The sequence below is a fragment of the Tympanuchus pallidicinctus genome, unplaced genomic scaffold (genome assembly GCF_026119805.1).
Source record: "Tympanuchus pallidicinctus isolate F22 unplaced genomic scaffold, pur_lepc_1.0 scaffold2, whole genome shotgun sequence".
NCBI classification, from domain to species: domain Eukaryota; kingdom Metazoa; phylum Chordata; class Aves; order Galliformes; family Phasianidae; genus Tympanuchus; species Tympanuchus pallidicinctus.
The window spans coordinates 36,468,179-36,484,359 of record NW_026294721.1 but is presented as its reverse complement, the minus strand read 5'-3'; the positions used below and the strand labels follow the sequence as shown (position 1 = coordinate 36,484,359).

Below are 16,181 nucleotides of genomic sequence, written 5' to 3'. Positions count from 1 at the left end.
TCACTGTTGATACACTTAAATAGTCTGGATGTAGCCAAACAGGGCTGTGTAAAAACAATTAACAATATACTTTCAATAACTTTCAAGTATTTTTTAAGAAACTATAAACTGGTCATTTCTGACTATACAGCATAATCTGTTATTCCACACTTTGCTTTAACAGTCTGTAGAAGAATGCAGCTTCCATTCAAGCTCTCTTCCCCTTAGCTCACTTGAAATTTAACACAATCTGCACTGACTGACAAGCAGACCAATCCCAAAATGTAATTGATACGAATCTTACCTTCATTCCTTGTGGCTGTAACATAATTGAACCACTCCTTCACACTGGCAACTCCATGTGGGGGGTTTTCATGGCGGCGCCTTGTAATTTTTGTGATTGTTGCCATGGGGCTTTCGAGTGCCCCACATGGTTTGGTGACCATAGTGTTATGGCCTAAATGAAAGTCTAGGGTTTGCACGATGTATGTAGAATGTTCACTAGTGCCTGCATTGAAGGTGTGATGGATACAGAGCGAGAGGGAAAAGAGAAATGGAAAAAAAACAAACACCAGCTTAGTAAGGGTAGTGGGATTTTTCCTCTCCCTTCCACAGGTATCTACCAGAGATAATTACTAACCCAGTAGCATCAAAAATCTGTGCTATGCTTACAAACAACAAAAAGATTTAAATCCTCAGTATTTACAGATAGTAAAAACTTCCCAACACGAAGACAAATAAATAGTAAGATATTCAGAATTCATTATGTAGAAATGAAAGGCTGCATCAATGCAGACAGGCAGTTAATAAGACAATCAGTCCCCTCCCTAGACACACTATCAGGAAAATCTCTAATACACGTCAATTATGTAATAGTATACTTTTTTTTTTTAATATGCTTTTTTGGATTTATTCTGACATGTAAATATATTCTTCAAAAGTTCATTTAAAAGATGTTAAGAGATGAGGAAATGGTTTAAATTACCATCTTCCCAAACTTTCTGTGCTTCTGTCCAAAATGCAATATTGGGTTCTTCAAGGTGAAATAAGGCCCAAGATTTTGAACGGAAATTAGGCCCATGGAAACAAGCCAGCGTCATATGGTTTCCATGCAAGCTCATGGACCCTCCAAACTGCATTCCGTCTTCTGGCAATGGCATCTGAAATAAGGATATATGGCATCCAGACACCATCTTCAGAACTCCTGGCCAGTGACGATGATGGGCTGCATCCAATACTAGAAATGAAAAATCCAATAACAAAAACAAACTTCAATAAAGAGAAAGAAACAGGAAAGTTTGCTGCCATAGTTACGTATTTTATTAAAAATAGAGACATCGTGGGTAATTTCACTGGTGCTGTCTCATCTTTGCCATCTAAGATGGTTGTAAGTTTATGAATACCAGAACAAGCATACTTGTGTTCAGATAAACAATAGCTTCAGCTCAAGATTAATAGAATAGCACCACACTCTCACAGTTACTCAAAGTAGAAATGTTTCTGATGAAGTAGACTTTGTAAGTTCGCAGTTTTCAAACTGCAAAAATACACATTTTTAAGAAAATCCTGAAAATAACATAATTTATTTCATTCTTGTACCCCCACGTATATCAGGATACTTGAGGTATTTATGTGCTTCATTGAAAGGTTAGCGCAAGCCTCCATTTATAGGGCAAACCTAATGAAGATATTATTTTAAGTCAAGTAGGTATACTTGCACACATGAAGTTTCTCGGATTGATTCTCACAATTAAAACATCCAAATTATAAAGTACACTACTTTTTGGTACTACTTACGTTGTTCATGCGAGCTTCTCTCCAAGTTGTTGACCACTGTCTTGGGAGGCAGATAAGGAACGGGTCCCCAGGTAGACAATGCTCGTTTGCTTGTGTCAAACTGCTGAGTGAAGAACTCCTGCAGTTTCATTCCGATTTTTATTAGATCTGGTGTAGTCGATCTTGAAATCATCACTTGGAAGATATCCCATTTCAAGTCTCCATGGACAAATATCTCACTAAGTATTAAAAACAGCAAAAACATGTACATTTAACCAATTTCCTACTGAAAACAAACAATAGGACTCTCTGATTGCTGGCAAACTTATTATTTTAGCAAAGCTTGTGGAAGCTTTATCAATACTGGACAGAATCCATAGAAGCAGAATTTGACATTATCTAGTATTATAAACTTGAAAATCAGTAAGCAGTTTTACCTTTTATCAGAGATGCTTGAGTCCAAAGCATTGTATAGGTTAATTTTCCATTCATCCTGTAGTTTAAGATCTGCATTACTGAAGATTCCCATTAGGATACTGGACCCCATATAGTCAACACGTGCTTCAGTAGAACCCATGGTAATCTGAATTTTATGATTGGGCTGTTGGTTTGGGTGCTCAGAAATATGAGCTACAATAGAAGGAAAGCAGCACAGAAACACAGCATTAAAAGTAAGAAGATTTGTTTTTCTAGTAATATCACCCTTATGCAATCCTCATGATACAGGGAGACTGAGAAAACACTGGTTTCTTCCTTATGCACTGGGAGACCCAGAACACTCAGACTCTTTCCAAATCACTTATCCATTTCCTAGACTGTAAGTGCTCAGGAAACTCTATGAAGAGCTGAAATGTTGTCAAATCTTTTTGGTTTCCAGACAGCTGAAGGAGGCTAAAGGATTGTACACCTCATTAGTATAATTTTAGGGCAACACTAATTCCAAACCCACCCGCAATTAGGCAGCTACTCCTTTAGTTCAAAATATTTTTCATAGTGAGAAGACACAAATAAGAATGCAAACTTGTAATATGCTGCTAAGTTTACAAAAAAGGAGAATTGTTTTAGCTTTACAGGACAGTTGTTCAGAGCATATACCAGTATCAGGCAGCTTTCCAACTTACCCACCATCTCCAGGGTGTTAACATCTATGGTACCGCCAACAACTCCTCCTCTAGAGTCCAGCTGTGATCTTCCCAAACCAACAGACATGCTAATTTCCCGATCTCTGCTACTGCCCACAGACAAACGACCTTGACTTTTCAAACCACTGGTGGTCCACCTAGAACAGAAGTAAAAATAGACAACAGTTTTCCAGAAAGCAGACAACAATTTTCTCTGTCAAAAGAAAAATGGAATATGATCTTCTGCAAAGAAGTAAATAATGTGGATTGAGTACGTGCATCTTCATGATTAAGCACCTACCAGCACTCACCAGGGGTTGCTTCATCTTTCAAAACGGAAAAAGTTAGGGATTTAAAGTCAGAAAACAACAGGCTCTTGGTGGTCAGTGGTGATTATTTATTTATTTATTTTTGTGTGTGTCCTTAAAACAACACTGTCTGCTAAATCACACTTATATCTTGTTTTATACTCACGTCGTATTGCCCATTACGTTGCTCATATTCATTTGGACATTTAATTGCTTCAGGTTCATAGCAAATACAACCAGTGTTTCCCATGGTGTTCCTTGTGGGCTTCCAGCTTTATTTGATTTATTAAATGGAGTTGATGTTTTTGAGAGTGCATCTAAATAAGAAAGTAAGCAAAACTTAAGTCACAAAAAGTGGCAGAATATAAACATTGAAAGATATTACAAAAAAAGAGACAAATACCACACGTAAGAGGCACCACAAAACTACAAGTGAGGATAAGTGAGAACTTGAGGATCTGCATTACACATAGAAATGAAAGTCAGAGAAATGAAAGTATTTTACATATTTAGTTTTACTAGTAACCTTAAGAGAAAAGATTTTAAATTTGCCATCAGGCATGCAAGAGTATGTTTTTCACTCTTTTTTTTTTTTTTTAAAGAAATTATTAGTATTAGAATATTCATGTGGTGCTTGTTGGTACAGTGTCAACTTAGGATTTCAAGAATTAGGGTTCTCACTCTTCTCACAAAAATCTAAAGATACTCTTAAAAGACTGTGCAAAATTTCCTTTGAACAAGCCATTCTATCAGTCTTATATTGTTTTTTTCAGCTGCTTTACCTTAAAAACTAATATCTTCCCTTCTAAATAGAAAAAAAAAAATCTGTCATCCCTTCTCACATATATTTTTCCTAGAATACAATAACCACTGTACTTCTAAATCTCCTGTCTCTAATTCCATAAACATTCCCAGCAGCCAGTGGTACACTGCAGGAAGACACAACAAGATCTGTAGTAAAAGAAATTAAAAGTTACTTCATTTCTTATATGAAAACCTTATTAGACCTTTCTGGTTATTGCTTGGATGAGAAGAGAGGGCAAAGATGACAGTACAATCAAACTGAGCTGGAAAACTCTTCTAATAATGATAACTTCTACCCTAGTAAAAGAAATAGCAAGTGTATCAAATCATAACGCAGTTTCTCAGAGTATTGTCATCTGTTTCAGACATTTTCCTTGCTTTTTTTTTTTTTTTTTTCCAGACTTTTCACTCCCGGGCACAGTAGAAAAGAGTATCACTATTTTCTGTGCTGTAGTAACAATATCTTTTTATTTCAACTAATGAAAATACTTGAAAAACAAAACAAAAAACGATGAAAAAAATGTGGTCTACTAACCTCTCTGAGGCACTGAAGAATCAGACACACTCCTAGATCTTGTAACAGCTGGAGACTTTAGGTTATGAGCTGCTGTCCCTGGTGACATGCTACTGTTTGCATTATGTTCATTAAAAACATTAGGTGACTGTGCCATGTGTGTAAATGAAGCAGACTGGCAGGGTTGCTCCCATGTCCTACAGTACGCTTTCCGTGACGATTCAGGAGAAAGATGTTGGCTGACTCCTTCAATTGAATCTGGTGTTCCAGGACCTGATGCTACTGGAAAAAAAAAAAGGAAAAAAAAGGAGTATGTGAATGACAACAAAACTGTTTTGTTTTTCGTGAACAATATCCTCCCACATACTAAGTAGCGTTTGCAGAATTTCAAAAAAAGCTTCAATTATCATAACTAAAGCTTAGTTGATGTTTATTAGCTCTAAATTCAATTATTACTTTGAAACTCTTGATTTTTTTTATTTCTAGAATCTTTTAATTAAATTTACTGGAGTGCATACAGAGCGAGTTACAATACATTTCTATTTCTACATTTGTATCTTGTCCCATGTATAATAGTAAGCATATAATATGTGCTTATACACTTCCTAACCTCTTCTTTCTAACCTCTTGCACAAGAGGGTTTTCTGTGATAGGTAGCAGTACCATACCTGGCAGATTTATGGTTTGATCACCCAGGAAAAGTCGTCTAGCAATGCTCCTCCTGTACCACGCCCTTGGGAAGGCTAAAATCTCACTGAGTCGACGCATATCGTATTTAAAAGATGCAGATCCTATGTCACAGACAGCTGAAAAATAAGGCATGCATACAAGACTGTAAAATCTCACTAGTAACAGGTTTTGGTAACCACATCTAATTAATTAACAGGTCTGCAAAATCATCAAATGTCTCTTCACCCCAGCAGTACAGCCTGTGCTGTAATGAAAAACAGTTACTAAAACCTGCAGTTTTCTTGAGGCATTGTGATATATCCTAGTACAACATTAGATACACACAGATTTCTTAAGGAGAAGACGAAGCCTATGTATATAAATGTGGTTAGGAACTACTTGTGTTGCACCTGCCTCTGAGACTCCACATCTGAGGGCTTTAATAGCAGATTAATCACAACTGTAACGCTGTGTCTGACCACTAAGGATCCTGTGTGCAGTGGGGAAAAATAAAATCATGACGACTTCAAGGTTCTTCTGAATATTTAGGCATTTGGGTCTCACTGCAGCTCTGTAGGCACTAGGGGGCAAGGTGGTGACATTTCACTGCCAGCAAATGAACAGACTGCAGAACTACATCACCACATTGACATGTGGCACTGCAGTCAGAATTAAGGTAACCGCGCACGGCAAATGTTAGAGTAAAACAAAATCATGAAGAAGGCAGCTTGTGATTCAGGAGATTGACTTTGCTGTCATATTTAACGTGCATGGCGTATTATCTCTGTAGTACTACATTTAATTGCGTTGCATAGTTCACTTCGATTTTTCTGAATGTGAAAATGGTTTGAATATTTCTAATTCTCATAAAGGAAAAAAAAAGATGAGCATCTGTAAAAGATTTTGACTTATTCAGGTAACAAAACAGTGCTCTGAAATACCTGCTTCTAAAGAGGGGACTATCGAAACGGGAAGTTAGGGGTTAGCAGATGAGGACCAATGGAAAACCAACTCTGGGAATCAATCTAGCATTAAGTTCAGTTACATTATCGAATGTATGAAGAGATGAATCAACTACAAATCCAAAGCCCAGCTAACGAGGTACCGTGACAAAAGTTAACTCCATTCTAACCAGAGCCAGTACAATCTCAAAATTTTCAAGAGTCGTTTATAGTCACTTGAGCTGCTATCAGCAATGAGCTTGAGCAAGTCCATTTGTTTACATTTAGTGAATCAGGGAGATAAAAAAGCTGCATCTGCAAATAGGTATTCCAAGTACACCGTTTAAATAATGCATCAATCCCTTCTTCCTTTGAAACTAACAACTTCCCTAATATCTACAAAGGCTGCTGAGCTTTGAGTATATAATCGGAGCAGCAGTTCTTTAAGTAACTAAAGACAGGGATTAGAATGAAAAAAGATTTACCAGAGATGTTTATCAAAGTTGTATCTATCTTGCTTGCAGCTTTGCTTGCAGACTGACTCTCAAAAAACGAGGAGCCTCCTGAACGCCTTATTCGTGACAGGCTGACTTTCACAAACTCAAGGTTAATGCTCAAGGAATCCTTCCGACCAGTGACCGAAGTTGGTTCCTCATCCACATTCCCTAGAAATAGAGAGAGTTTAATCTTCCAAACACTTCCACACCTTGGTTTGGCTTGGCTTTCCCAACTTGTTCTATGTTCACAAAGCAAACATTTGTTCTGTACCTAAGGCTCCTGACCCAGGAGTTAAAACAGTAACAGCAGTCTTCTGTTTTCCAGCTCCATACGGATGGAACACATAAAGGGAAAAGTCAGACATGCAGGCAGTAAAGCTCAGGCCTGAAGAGCTGCTGCTAGAAGTGGTCAAGTCTGACTGGCTGCTGCTGTGGCGCGTTCTGCCAAGAGGACTGCCTAGCCCAGGTGATGAACCTGAAGGCAAAACATTTTCAGAAGTCAGTTTTAATATGAAACCATCTTCAAACATGAAATAATAACAAGAATACATACTGAACAGATGAAATGCATATCAAATTACTCCCTTGTAGCAGCAATGTAGCTTAAATATTCTGTAGAGCATTTTATAATAAATGTTTAACCAGGGGAAGAAAAACTCCAATACACAGAATATGTGCAATCTTCTACAAAAGATAAAGAACTGACATAATATGAAGCAATCTTACTGAAGGCATTGCATAAGATAAACGTAGTGAGAAGAAATAGTAAAAATAAATGTAGTTCATATGAATAACTCTAAGCTCTATAAAAGCATATATTTTGTTCCAATTTTACACAAAACACTGTTTAATTATGCTACAAGCTGTGTATAGGGTAATAATTCATGTGGATTTTACCTGGTGCTCCAGATTTACTAACTGAATTCTTTGAGCTGCTTTGCGGAGTACTGCCACCAACAGACACATTTTCTGATGGGTACATTGTACCTAAAGTTTCCAGTTCTCCTCGGTTTGAAGAGAATACAAGATCCAGTGAAGGCAACTTCAGCATACATTCAACTCTTGATACTGGCAAACAACTGAACTTGATTTGAGAGGGCTAAAACACAGAAAGAAAATAAAGCATTCAATGAACACACATAAAACACTAAAACTATCCCAGTGTTGGCTTTTAAATATATATACATCTAAAAATCTAAGAAAATTACAACCTCTTCAGACTTGTTCTATAATTAGTATGGTAACTCCATACCAGTTCATAATGATACATTAATTTAGGGAAGTATTACTTGGAAACAGTTTTAAGGAAAGAAGTACAGAAATCTTGCATGCAGATGACATGAACTCTCTTCCTCCTCCCCAAGTCAATTCACAGTTTCGTGCATCTTATACAAGAACTACACAGAATCAACTGACTCTTCAGCTTGGCTAGATGAGATTGCAAAAAATGTTGAGGATTAGCTACAGACTGTTGTACGTAATTTTCACAGGCATGAAAAAATCAAACATTTTTTAGAGTATGTTATTCAACTTGGGAACATAATCAAATCTGTACCATGAGATAATGTTTCTGCAGGTGCACCTTTCTCTCTGACACAAAAAGGCCAGAAACATCCAATATGAAGCAGAATGAATCTGTATGCAGATGAGAGCTGCACATTCCTGTATTTCCACACTACCCCACAAACTGAGAAAAGCTCTAATTATTATTTTTGTTTTGTAATGATACCCCATAAATAATGAATGCAAATAATCATTACGAATAATATTTTCAAAAATGCATTTTCAAAACAGACAAGGCAGAAGTAACAAAGTATAGAATTTTTATCATTTCTCAAAATGACTGATTTCTGTTGGTTCCATGGGACTCAAAGATATCAGAGCTTCTGCTTAAAGAAGTTTTATTTACTATCATACCAGACATCAATATCTCAAAATGGGCACTTGAAAGTATCTTTTTAGAAACCATACTTGGTAGCATAGACTGTTTCAAAGATAGTGATTGAAGTCACTTATTCTGAAAGTCAGAACCTCACCTGAACCCGTACATAAACCACCACATCTACAGGGAAGGACGAATATGCTGACGTCGATGATGATACTAATGATGTTGTGGACTCTTCTAATTGGTCTTGTATATCAAATTGTCCCATGTCTTCATCTTGTGAGCTAACAGCTTTTAAGAAGCACAAGAACTCATTAGAAAGTAGAATTTAAAGAAGATGCAGGTCAGTGCCACCAGAAGACAAAAAAAGAAAAGCATACTAGAATACAAAGTCGCAATTTACCTGTGTAATTCCTTTCAATTGGTGTAATTGGAATGGTTTCAAGAGCTTTCTCTAGGAAATCCAGTAAGCATGGGCTAATCACCATTTCCTCTGGCAGTGACTGAAGTGCAACCCATGCATACAGTTTAGCAGTTTTCACTCCACCACTTCCTTTTCCTTTGGCTGCAACATTTAAAAGATAAATTTGTCTAATAACAACACCATAACAATACCACTGAATACCATTCAACTGTAATTGGTAAGTATAAGATAATTCACAACTAACAGCTGCATGCCCTAATTTTCTGTAACGGTATCTGAAAAGGCATACATCTCATCGTTTAGAAAAATATAAACCATAAATGTTGTGCTAAGAAATGTTATTTAGTTTGGCATGGTTGATTGTAGTTGCATTGTGCTTGCTTCTCACAAAGCACTATTACATCATTTTCATAACTTTGCTATTTTTTTTTTTTTTTGTTAAAAAAAGCAAATTAGCCACACAGTGCTTCTCTTAACTGGAAATAACTGAAAATGATAAAGAATTGGAAAAGTGAAAGAGATTGGGAAGAATATCAGCTAAGACAAAAAACAAACAAACCAACAATAATTAGACAATAAAAAAAACCCAACAAATTAAAACTGTAAAAGGCATGTCCTACTATGTTAATACAAAGAATAACTGAAGATTTAAAAGAGCGTTTTTAAAAGCCTGGAGATAGAAAATGAATAGTAAAATGTAAATGAAAAAAATGTTGTCTTCTAATTTTTGTAAAAGAGTAGCACTTGGATCCATGCTCATCATGAGAATAGCTATTCTGTCCAGTCCCTCTAACTACTTAGATTGTTCTTTCTTGCTCTAATGGTAGACCACAGACAGTAAGAGAAGGGGTTTCCATTCAATGTGAAAATTAATAATAATAAATAATACTCTTGAGAAATCTGCTTTATTAGGGGATTGGACTAGATGGTCTCCAGAGCTCCCTTTCCAACCTCTATGATTCTGTGATAACATATTAAAACAAATCAAAAGTAATAAACATTTATAAAAATGTAATATAGAGAGAAGCAAGCGAATTGCAACTTCTATTGGGCCCTTCTGGATTCATACATCTTTGTACAGGCGTGATGTGCAGAAGTCCTCCCAGATGTAGAGGTCACAGATATAAGAACAACATGATTCAGTAATTGGACAGAATATGGTAGAAATTAAAATGCAAAGACTGGAAAGAGAATTGGTAAATAAAAAACAAAATGAAGAAAAGCAATATAAAGGAAGACTGTACAAAATACTGTCATCATAAAGAAAATGCACATTTACAAGAGCAAGAACTAATGGCTGAACAGCACAGGTAACTGAAAAAGGTGATACATTTTCATGTTCTCTCTCAGCATCTCAGCTGCTCTTACATTAAGCAAAGAAACAACTCTCTTCAGCTATTAATTTTTCCTACTCAACAGATTTTTACCAAGTCTCTGTTTCCTTTTTAAACTGATGTTCAAATGCTGAAGGAGAGAACAGTAAATGTCTCAGAAGTTGGAGGTGCAATCTACATACCTCTAGATCTGACATGATTTTGCAATGGGCTCCTGCCTGAGAACATGAATCATTTGAGATAAGACAACCTAAGTTAGGTTCTTCCAAATCATGGCTATTTAAGGGACTGCAACAGCTGAAAACATTGGTATTTTCATTAATACAAATACTACTTTCTGGAACTACATTCCACGTACTACTGACAGCACTTCAAATTCCAGAAAGCAGTATTTACACATTGCTTGCTTGGCAAAAAATAGTGGAAAGTTTCAAGAATTCTTCAAACGGTGTAATGTATGGAAGCAGGGATTCATCTGAGATATATAAAATTATTACAAAGAACAAAGTAATCAGCACTCACTTTTTAGGCAGATATGTAAGTTTTGCTTTCCAAACTAAGGTTCAGTTTGTTAAAAGAGAACTGGGAGAAGGCAATCATAGCCTATCACTGTGATATGGTGTCTATGGCAAATATTACTGAGACTGGTTTGTCAACAAATTTCTAAAAATTCAGCTTTATGAACCACATTCAGGTATCTGCAGATAAAGTCAAGATTTGATAAATATAATTTTTCAACTAATAAGCAGGCAGATCTAAAGCTGGTAGATTAAATGAAGGAAAAAATATATCCATTATAGTTTTAGAAGGTTCTTGTCTATAAGTACCTGATGGAATGGGTGGGGGTTGGGGAGGAAGTAAGGTGTTAGTCTTGCTGTGGATAGTGCTAGATAAAAGAGATGTGGCAGTATCTTTCATACCATACAGTTTGGACTCTTTGGAAAGGGTTCTTGGCAAAGATGATCCTCGAGAAGTATTTGGCGATTCAGTCTTTAAAGTCTTAGAGTTGTAGTGTAACTGAAAGAAAAAAAGATTAATTTGCTTCATAAAATTGGCTCAATTTCTGTACAGAAGTTTTGTATCAGTCCTTCCATTCTGATTTTTTTCATGTGCTATTTACAAAAGTCGTAAGATACGTTACATTCCAATTTGCATTCTACAGATACAGCCAGTGCACAGAAAGATCTGAAATCTTTGTCCAAACAAACAAACTCACACATGTAAATTATAAAACAAAACAGAGAAAATTAACTATTTAAAAATAATTAACTGTTCAAAAATAACGCCTAATGCTTGCTCATCTTCTCTGTAACACCTTCTAATTCCTGTGTCACCAGCTATTTCTTCCTGCCCACGCAGCTTTTTCTGTATTACTGCATGGTGAAAATATTTAACTATTAGATATCTGCATTTATAAAACTGCATTTAAAAAAAATTCAGAGCACTCCAACGTAATATATGTGAAATAATACACTACCAATGAAAGTACAAAGTATAATAAAAGCTGTAGATAATATATATTAATTTCTAACTTCAGGCTAAAAGCCACAGGCAGGACCTGAAGTGTAACTTATCTCTGAAGATAGCCTGGAATACAAAGCACTGGAGAAACATACAAAGCATTGTCACATGAAGACTAGAAAAAACAGGCTACTTCAACTGAAGAGCATTTGATTCATACATTTAAAAGGACATACAGTAGGAATTCCTTGTCACAGAAAAAAATATCAAGAAAAGTGTCCAATCTCAGTTTTCAGTATAGTATTACAGCAATATCTACACAACTGAAAAGATTTCCATGAGGTGCTATGCATATATAAACTCGCTTATAACACAAAAACAGATGTGCTTTGAAATTATATTTGAGCAGAGAAAAAGAGTATTTTCATGCTTAGTTATACATTGCTCTTACCTTTACATCCACTCCAGGAATATAAAAAACTGTTGTTTCCACTTCACTAGATTTTGTTTGTAGAGATGATGGCACTTTCTTGCCAGCTAGTAAGTGACTGGTAGATGCATAATTCGTCTGGAATTTCTTCTTTTTTGAAGGAGACTCTCGATCCAAGCTTCTGGAACTCCGATCATAACTCCTAAAATAAATATACTGCATGCTATTATACAAACTTAATACTTTTATTAAACAGAATGTATTTTCTGATTAAAAAAAAAAGAACATATCGAAAGCAAATGTGTAGCATCAATTACATAAGGAAGCCTATCAACATCTGCTTCCTTCTTTAATTTCTGTGATCTCTACTCTTCTGTCTGCCCGCTCTTTTTACCGTTTTTATTATACAATTATTTCAAGCAGTATAATCTACAAAATTGTTAAAATTGAGAAAATTTTCAAATAAATTAGAGAAAAGACATCCAATGCTCTTTACTTTTATAGTTAACTTCACCTATATTACCCAACATTATCTAAGAACAGCTCTTGATGTAGAGGGCATGCTTACCAATTCTACATTTCTGCTGTAAAACCTGTCTTCATATAAGTTCATATGAGATTATTTTTCCTTGTGTACCATAGGAAAAAAAATGTTGTGGGAGGAAAAACACCAACCTGCTTTCTAATTGCTAACCTCTGATGCATACCTCTCAGTGAAAAAAATAATTTCTCAGTTGACTCTATTTCTCAGAATTAAAACACATAAATTAATTTCTTAATACCATGTCGTTACAAGTTAATGATGCTGACAAGTAACAAATTTCTTAAAATTCATGATACTGCTAATATCCTGCCAAAGTTAATATCCTATGAAAGAAATGTAATGCTGCCACTCAATACTCAGCCATATACAAATGAAAAGTAGCGGGAAAATTTAAAATCATGATCGGAAGCAACGCTCCCACATCAGCTTAGGTGGTAAGACAAAAAATCCACTTAACTAAGCAAAACAACATGAGAATGTTAATATGCTTTTACACTCAGCAAACAATAGCAGCATGGAGAATAATAAGGAAATACTACAGTAGTCCAGCACTAGTCAAATCATTGAGTTGATTTGTTAAGTTGTCATGGTATTTCTTTGAAGGCGGAAATAAAAAAAAGAATCCATGCATTTTGAAATCCTTAAATTTTGTTTACAGAAGATAAAATATGATTTAAAAAGAAATAAAATAATAAACAGAAGAGAGGCATATGCTGATTTTATTCTCCATAAAGCAATTGCATAACACATCTCTTACCTTCTTAAACTAATGTCATCGTGTTCTTGCTGAAGTGTTGTGGGGTGCAGTACACATTTTCCACAATCGATTTCAACCCTGATATCAAGTTCAAAGTCAATATTTCTCTCAGTGGTTGTACCAGTCATACTTCTGTTTGTAGGTGTTGTTGGCCAGCGCTCAGTGAAGAGTTGGTGGACAGCAGCAAAGCCTGTTGCTTTCTTGCGAGATGTACTCCTGCACCAACATAATAATAGGTTAGATAATTGCACAGCATTTACTTGAACAGACAGTAGGAGAGATTCTTAGACATTAATAAATCCACTCTGTGGACGTATATAATCCTGGAAAAGATAAAGTTATGCCAAATTTTAACATCTGTCATCTGTTCCCACTAAAACCTGTGCTGTGCCTCAAAACATCTCACTTTAGATTTTATTCTGTTCTCAGCCCTGAAATTTCTAATAGCTACATCTTTATAAAAAGCAGCTACCTTTTCTGTTCAGAATTCCTCCTTCCCTAACAATGACCTTTTCATGAACACAATTCCTGACTCTTCCACATAAATGCTTAAGGAGAAATTCAGTCTTTCACCAATAACAGATTTTCACAGAATCACCGAATGTCCCAAGTTGGAAGGGACCCACAAGGATCATCCAGACTCCACGCAGGATCACCCAAATTCAAAACCACTGTCTGAATATTACTTGAACTCTGGCAGGGTTGAAGCCATGACCATTCCCCTGGGGAGCCTGTTCTATGCCTACAACCCTCTGGTGAAGAACCTTTGCCCTGGGCCCCGTTGCAGAAGTCAGTGCTGCCCCTGCACTCCCTGTGAGGCCGCCATGAGGCGTCCCCTTAGCCACTCTGCATGTCTTGTCCTTCCCCATCTTCATAGCTTCTCTTTGGACGCTCTCTAATAGTTTTCTATCCTCCTCATATTCTATTTCTCCAAAACAATATTTGTAGACTTAAAATCAATATTTCAAATGCACTTTCTTTATTTTTGTCTTCTTTCTTGGGACTATTACTTACGGTGGTTTCCTATAAAAATACGTTCGCTCTCGTTCGTGATCGTCTTCCTTCTCGGAGTCTTCACTGCTTGATGATAAGCTGTCGTCCCGACGTCCTTCTTCAGGCTGGAAGGGAATGCCAGGTGAGAAGACTGCTGGAGTTTTAGGTGAACCAAATACTGAGCATGAGCCTTCACTAGGAGATGAGTAATGGGAGGGACCATCAATAATTACAGACAAAAGGTCCATTTCTGTCTCCTCTGGAAACTGATTGTAAAAAGAAAAAAATACATATTAAATAGATAGATATATTTCAATCAAGAATCATTAGATAGCTCTGGAAAAAAAAGATCAAGAGTGTTATGAGAAACTTGCAATCCCAAGCTCTTCATAATACAGCCATATGAGGTACAGAAATCACAAGGTGGATTATGAAAAAGAAAGAAGTGAAAGGTTGGTATGGAGACACTTGCCATTACCTGTTGATTGAGCTCAATCTGTTAGCTAAAGATTTATCATGCTGTGATCAATTCATTCAATCAGAAGGAACGGAAATATTTCATACAAGTTTTAAAATATTTTGAGAGAAAAGAGCAAAAGCAAAAGTTGTCATGAACCTTGTAAAGGGGTGAAGTAGCCAGAAGCATTAATGAGGTGTGCATGCAGAATGCTAACACAGAATGTACAGTCTTGTTTTGCAATTCTAGGCTGAGACCTCGGACAACATATTGGACAAGCGACTAAACACGAAATAAACTCCAGGCTGCATTTCTGAAAAGGGCCACTGATTTCTCCCATACAGCACACTGCAAGAACTGCAAACTACAACGAGATCTGTGCTGAAATTAAGAACTGGCATTATAAGAATGCAGGGGGATGCAGTGGGAAGAATGTTCAAAAACTAAGAGTTTGAAGTATGTGATAAAATTTTGCTACACCAACAAAACCTAACTGGGCTTTCGTATATATACACACATACATGTATGTACATATTTTGTATTTTATATAGCCTACTGCTTTTATGAAACAGAAAAAAAAAAAAAAAAAGGCAAGATAATGAAGATATTTAAATGTACAAAACATATTTTTGTTTCATTTCCTCTTCCCCCTCAGAAATAAGGATTTATTCCCAGAAGGGTGAGGTGAGTTGGAAAGTAGAAAGGGTATGTTACTATAACTAGATTTGACTTTCTTTTTTTTTGTGCATGATGGTGTATGTTTATTTAAAATAAATAATTTAAAAGACTAAAACAAACTAACCAAATCTTTGCTATTACCCTTCCACATGTTTACTTTTTTTTTTTTTAAAGCATTTTTTAAAAATTGCCTGCGTATTAGGTTTTGAAAGATACGTTTGTTGGAAAACATCTCTCTGCATTAAATATAGGATTTCCAACAGGAAGAATAAGCAGACATCCTCCTACCCAGCAATTACTTCATACTGATGTTGACACCTATAATCTTGGAACAAAACATAACAGATGAGGACAACTGCACACACTGATGTCCTCTTCTTAAAGCACATTCTTAAATCCAAAGTTAGGTCACTTCACACCAGCCTTGGTCAGACTTCACAAGGATATGAACAAACTTCCAGTAAATAATTTTTAAAAGGCCACTTAAAACTTAGTTTTAGGACTACAGAAAAACATACCCAGGGAGTTCATTAACAGTTTATCACATTCTTCAGTTTACTTTACATATTCCAATTTAAATATTTTTAGGTTTTATATACATTCTGTTTA

General features: G+C 35.9%; 1 protein-coding gene across 11 annotated transcripts in view; it reads right to left on the bottom strand.

The window, feature by feature from the left end:
- BLTP1 (bridge-like lipid transfer protein family member 1) overlaps nucleotides 1-16,181 on the bottom strand; it is a 109,798-nt gene that overhangs the window by 3,573 nt on the left and 90,044 nt on the right. For 6 of the 11 annotated variants that reach the window (XM_052681555.1, XM_052681561.1, XM_052681564.1 and 3 more), the window contains 17 exons: nucleotides 14,459-14,703; nucleotides 13,445-13,660; nucleotides 12,165-12,345; nucleotides 11,080-11,269; nucleotides 8,898-9,059; nucleotides 8,646-8,785; nucleotides 7,507-7,708; nucleotides 6,881-7,084; nucleotides 6,598-6,777; nucleotides 5,171-5,308; nucleotides 4,524-4,784; nucleotides 3,351-3,501; nucleotides 2,877-3,034; nucleotides 2,193-2,385; nucleotides 1,777-1,994; nucleotides 965-1,216; nucleotides 284-487 (listed from right to left, as the gene is read on the bottom strand). In XM_052681555.1, coding sequence (XP_052537515.1) covers nucleotides 284-487; nucleotides 965-1,216; nucleotides 1,777-1,994; nucleotides 2,193-2,385; nucleotides 2,877-3,034; nucleotides 3,351-3,501; nucleotides 4,524-4,784; nucleotides 5,171-5,308; nucleotides 6,598-6,777; nucleotides 6,881-7,084; nucleotides 7,507-7,708; nucleotides 8,646-8,785; nucleotides 8,898-9,059; nucleotides 11,080-11,269; nucleotides 12,165-12,345; nucleotides 13,445-13,660; nucleotides 14,459-14,703 — 3,295 coding nt within the window. The remainder of the gene's footprint in view (nucleotides 1-283; nucleotides 488-964; nucleotides 1,217-1,776; nucleotides 1,995-2,192; nucleotides 2,386-2,876; nucleotides 3,035-3,350; nucleotides 3,502-4,523; nucleotides 4,785-5,170; nucleotides 5,309-6,597; nucleotides 6,778-6,880; nucleotides 7,085-7,506; nucleotides 7,709-8,645; nucleotides 8,786-8,897; nucleotides 9,060-11,079; nucleotides 11,270-12,164; nucleotides 12,346-13,444; nucleotides 13,661-14,458; nucleotides 14,704-16,181) is intronic. The other 5 variants (XM_052681556.1, XM_052681566.1, XM_052681563.1 and 2 more) reach the window with 3 other exon arrangements.